Below are 5,248 nucleotides of genomic sequence, written 5' to 3'. Positions count from 1 at the left end.
CAAAAAGACTCCTTGACTTTTTTTTTTGCATCTGGATTTTCTTGGCCACTTGACACACCAGCAGGTAGTTATCATGTAAGCTATATCCCTGGATAAACGTCGTTTGATTAGTTCCCACAAGCACATGCATGTGTCTTCGGGCCCTAGTGGCAAGCATCTTGGCCACCAATTTTGCAAAGTTGTGCCGCAGGCTTATAGTGCGGAAATCTCCAACTAGTTTTTCATCAACCTTCTTCAGGATTAATACGATCAAAGCTCTGTTAAGCCTAGCACAACCTCTGCCGTCTCCTATGTAAAACTTCAGCAAAGCTGCCATGATATTCTTCTTGATGATCGGCCATGCTTTCTGATAGAAAACTCCTATAAATCCATCCGGGCTGAAGCACGGTCCGGGTGTAACTCTTTTATGGTCGACCAGTTTGTAGTTTAGTCAAAACCCCTTTTATTTATTGAATATTATTGAAAAAAATTAAAAAAAACTTTTATTATTGCTTTCAATAGAATAGACTATTTTTAAACTATGATTTGTGTAGTCATGTCCATGACAACGTAGCTGCGGGTTTGGTAGTTGTCAGCTCATCGCTCCCTGTGGGTTCGACAAACATTTATCACCAATTACAATAGCCATGTACACTCGCAGGTCACTGTGCTTTTCTGACGCCGTTGCCGAGGAGAATGGCACTTGGTTTGGAAAAAATGAATCCAGTTTTCGTTTGACAATTTCGGACGAAAAAATAACGAAAAAAATCCCTTCGACTATTTCTCGATTGAGAAATTAGCAGATCAATTTATTTTTTCTGATGGCTCCCTAAAATGCTCTTGGCCCGCCAATGGAGCCGGAGAGTCTTAGATAGCGAGGCAGTGGCATCTTCCTCCGCATCTCAGTTCCACCCGGCACATACTCTCCATGTCAACGCGCACGGCCGTTTCTTTACTCCAGCACGTAGCCATCACCGGTACGGCCACCATCTACCTCGCGCCTCATAAAACAAAGCAAAATCCTAAGTTGCAGTCAGACCAGTACCCTCCCTAATCAAACCTGACCGCAGGTTCCAATCTTTTCCCCGCGGGCTCTCGCTCGATCGACCGGTAGCTGCCGCGGCGGCGGTCCGGAATGGCGCCGATACGCGTGCTCACGGCGCTGGACCACGCCCGCACGCAGTACTACCACTTCAAGGCCATCATCATCGCCGGCATGGGCCTCTTCACCGACTCCTACGACCTCTTCTGCATCGTGCCCGTCATGAAGATCATCGGGCGCGTGTACTACCCTTCGCCCGCCGGCGACGGGAGGCCGGGCGTGACGCCGCCCGCCGTCGTGTCCGCCACGGTCGGCGTCGCCCTGCTGGGCGCGGTGGTCGGGAACCTCCTCTTCGGCGCGCTCGGCGACCGCGTCGGGCGGCGGCGCGTCTACGGCCCGTGCCTGCTGCTGCTGGTGTGCAGCTCCATCGGGAGCGGCTTCTCCATCTGCCGCACGCGCGGGTGCGTGCTCTCCAGCCTCTGCTTCTTCCGCTTCATCCTCGGGGTGGGCGTCGGGGGAGACTACCCGCTGTCGGCGACCATCATGTCGGAGTTCGCCAACAAGCGCACTCGGGGAGCGTTCATCGCCGCCGTGTTCTCCATGCAAGGGTTCGGGATACTGGCCAGCTCCGGCGTCACCATGGTCGTCGCCGCCGCGTTCGACCGGTTCACGGGCCACCCGGACCCGCTTGACACTCCGGAGGCCGCCGACCTCGCCTGGCGCGTCATACTCATGGCCGGCGCCGTCCCCGCCGGGCTCACCTTCTACTGGAGGATGGCCATGCCAGAAACAGCCAGGTACTACGTCGGTTGTCCTAACTCCAACTGGTGCACTACGTGTCTCTTCGACCACGTACGTTGTATTTCCCTAACGTAGTACTAGTACTCTGTACGAGTGACATTCATACAGGGTGTTATCGTACGTACGTATGTTTCAGTACGTTGTCAGTACCTTAGAGAAAGCTCCAATTTTCATATGAGTCAAGCCGTAGTCTCACGTTTGGGAGTAACTTTGATCAAAATATTGTCTGTGATGACCAATGCCCACCTCACATGAAAACCCGGATTTAAGCTGATACATCTGAAAGGGGTAAAAAAAATGAACAGTTTAAGAGTTCTAGGCTGCGTTTAGTTCCATTGCACAGTCAGTTTAGTTTGCAGGTGATTTTCTCGTACTGTGTGTCCGTTTCTAAGCTGTGAACGAAGTACCTTTGAACGGCTCCATGGTAAGTTAACAATACCAGCTGTTGCTGCCCTGATTGTTAATCCTTGATTATACTATACTTTTTTGAGTTGGCATCCTGGGTTATATTCGAGTACCATCGTAAGACACACGAGCGCGAGTGGCACACCTTGCACTAAACATTTCAGCAAGTCATCGCATTGATTGGTAGACTAAACTAAACTGCGATGATCGATGTGTACACTGACTGGTATCTCAAACAAATGGCGTGGAGAAGAATATACCGTGGGATACTTGAGATCCGACGAAGCAGCAGCTTCCTGCTGACCAACGAAGAAGTTCAGTCTGTTCCCCGTAAACGAACCTGGGCGCAGTTTGCCTAATTATTTTCTCTGACCCAAAGCTTAAGTGTACTGTCAGGCTCTGGCCACCATCATAAGGTTGCTGGTTATACTCCCTCTGTTTTTATTTAGTCTGCATATTAGGTTTGACCGAAGTCAAACTTTACAAAGTTTGATCAAGTTTATAGAAAAATATATAAACATTTGCCATAACAAATTTATATGATGTGAAAGTACATTCAATAATGAATCTAGTGGTATTGATTTTTATTATATATATTAATATTTTTGTTTATAAACTTAGTTAAAACTTACAAAGCTTGACTTTGACCAAAGCTAATATGCGGACTAAATAAAAACCGAGAAAGTACTTGTCTAGTTTTAGTATTAGTATATCTTATCGTCAAGTTGCCTGGCTCTGTTTGACCTTGCACTATCTTCTAGAACGAGTCGTGCATCTGGCTGTCATGTTTAAGCATACTTGAACAAGTTGCATAAGCATACTTAAACAGGTTGCATACGTTGTAAAATAAGCAAGTTGAGCATATCTATATCTGGATCGATCTGCGTCTCGTTGGATTGGCCTCGTCACACCACACGTCAGGCCGGCATATCAAATTGAAGTGGCATATACTGGCAATCTGGCATTGAATCTGGTTCACTTTAGTTTTCCTTTTGCAGTTAACAAACCAGGTCGATCAGGAGGTGATTCTTTACACCAAAAGCTAAAGTAGTCACGTACTACTGTAGTGTCAAAAAAGAAAGTTAAAGTAGTAACCAACTAAAGTTCAGTAATTAACTGAGCTAACTACTCTATCTGATGGGTGCTGGTGGTGCAGGTTTACGGCGCTGGTACAGCGCGACGTGCTCAAGGCGACCAGCGACATGGGCTGCGTCCTCACCGACCTCGACCTGAACGGGATATCCGAGGGGGAGGACGCGGCGGCCATGCCCCGCACCCCGTCGCCGTTCGGGCACGCGCCGACGGCCCAGTACGGCCTCTTCTCGCGCGGGTTCCTGCGGGAGCACGGCCGGGACCTGTTCGGGTGCGCGGCGACGTGGTTCCTGCTCGACATCCCCTACTACAGCAGCACCCTGTTCCAGTCGCAGATCTACCGGCCGTGGTTCCCGCCGGCGAGCCACCAGAACGTCTTCCAGGAGGCGTACAACGTGGCGAGGTTCCAGGCCATCATCGCCGTCGCATCCACCATCCCGGGGTACTTCGCCGCCGTCCTGCTCATCGACCGCACCGGCCGGCGCCGCCTGCAGATGGCCGGCTTCTTCCTCATGGCCGCGTTCCTCTTCGCGCTCGCCGGCCCCTACGACCACTACTGGCGCGGCAACGCCAAGAACGCCTGGTACATCGTGCTCTACGCGCTCACCTTCTTCTCCGCCAACCTCGGGCCCAACACCACCACCTTCATCCTGCCGGCCGAACTCTTCCCGGCGCGGTTCCGGTCCACCTGCCACGGGATATCCGCCGCCGCCGGGAAGGTCGGCGCGCTCGTTGGCTCGGTGGGGTTCCTCTGGGCGTCGCAGTCGCGTGACAGGGGAGATGTGCAGGCCGGGTACGAGCCCGGCATCGGCATGATGTACGCGCTCGTCATTCTCGGAGCCATCAGCCTGCTCGGGCTCGTCGTCACCTACTTCTTCACGCCGGAGACGATGAGGCGGTCGCTGGAGGAGAACGAGAGCGAGCGGGACCAGAACCAGGACGGCGACGGCGGGATGTGCTTCCAGGAACTAACTCTGACGCCCAAGAGCCCGGGGTCCTTGGTGAGCTCGCACGTTAGCACGTCGCCTATCCATCCGCACCGCTTCTCTGTCTGACGGAACTTTGAAAACATAGCACGACGCATAAGCAGTTCCGTTTTTGGTTACTGGCACGTGAAATGCAGATGTAGATAATCCTAAAAAGAAGAAATACATATGTAGATTTCCCCGCATGGTTGTTCCGTTTGATTGGTTGAGATGAGACAAAATTGCATAGCTCAAACTTTGTAAAGGTCTGTCGTATGTAACTGGGCTATGTTATTATATGCAAGTTGGTGACGGTGATTGTGGTGTCACACAAAACACAAATATAGTCGGGTCGGTATGAGCATCAGTGCGCAACATCAAGCCCATCCCACTTAAAAATGCCATATGGGTAATATTTTCAAAAAAGGGCGCTTTATTACTTAAAAGGTTTAAGCATTACACCCAATTTCTGCATAACTATGATGCACACAGCCAAACAAGTTCTCTCACACAAACAAAATTAAGAAGGCGAAATACAAAGAAACACGTAGAGTCTGTATAACGCCTAAAGCGGAGGTGGGTCAATCCTAAGATCATGCTGTCACCCATGTTGGGTAAAAATACTCCCTCGTCATATCCTCTAATCGTGCAATTAATATAACGCCTAAAGCGGAGGTGGGCGGAGGTGGGCTAATCGGGATGTGCTGTAATGTAATTAATATGTGCATGGCGCGGTGGTAGTTCCTTTTTTTACGGGATGGGCCAGTGGCAGTTCGTTTCTATATATTGCTTCCTAATTGTTTGCTTCCTAATTAAGCTCCCAATAATTAGTTTGCTTCCAAGATTGATGCATCATTTTGTCCACATGATTTATTTCTGTAATTCACATATTCTATTTTGAGCCAACGCATATTTGCTTCCATCTACTCAATAATATGCTTCAAGTGCGTACAACCAAATTTGT

General features: G+C 50.0%; 1 protein-coding gene across 1 annotated transcript; it reads left to right on the top strand.

Moving 5' to 3' along the window:
• The first annotated feature begins 883 nt into the window (after positions 1-883).
• Positions 884-4,602, top strand: LOC125525279 (putative inorganic phosphate transporter 1-10). The gene is made up of 2 exons (XM_048690278.2): positions 884-1,818; positions 3,384-4,602. Exons 1-2 carry the CDS (start codon positions 1,115-1,117, stop codon positions 4,372-4,374), a joined length of 1,695 nt encoding a protein of 564 aa, XP_048546235.1. The 5' UTR covers positions 884-1,114; the 3' UTR covers positions 4,375-4,602.
• Positions 4,603-5,248: the final 646 nt, after the last annotated feature.

The sequence above is a fragment of the Triticum urartu genome, chromosome 7A, assembly GCF_056163025.1.
Source record: "Triticum urartu cultivar PI428250 chromosome 7A, HENAU_Tu73, whole genome shotgun sequence".
Classification (NCBI taxonomy): Eukaryota; Viridiplantae; Streptophyta; class Magnoliopsida; order Poales; family Poaceae; genus Triticum; species Triticum urartu.
The sequence above is the reverse complement of the archived record's forward strand: the minus strand, read 5'-3'. Positions and strand labels throughout refer to the sequence as shown.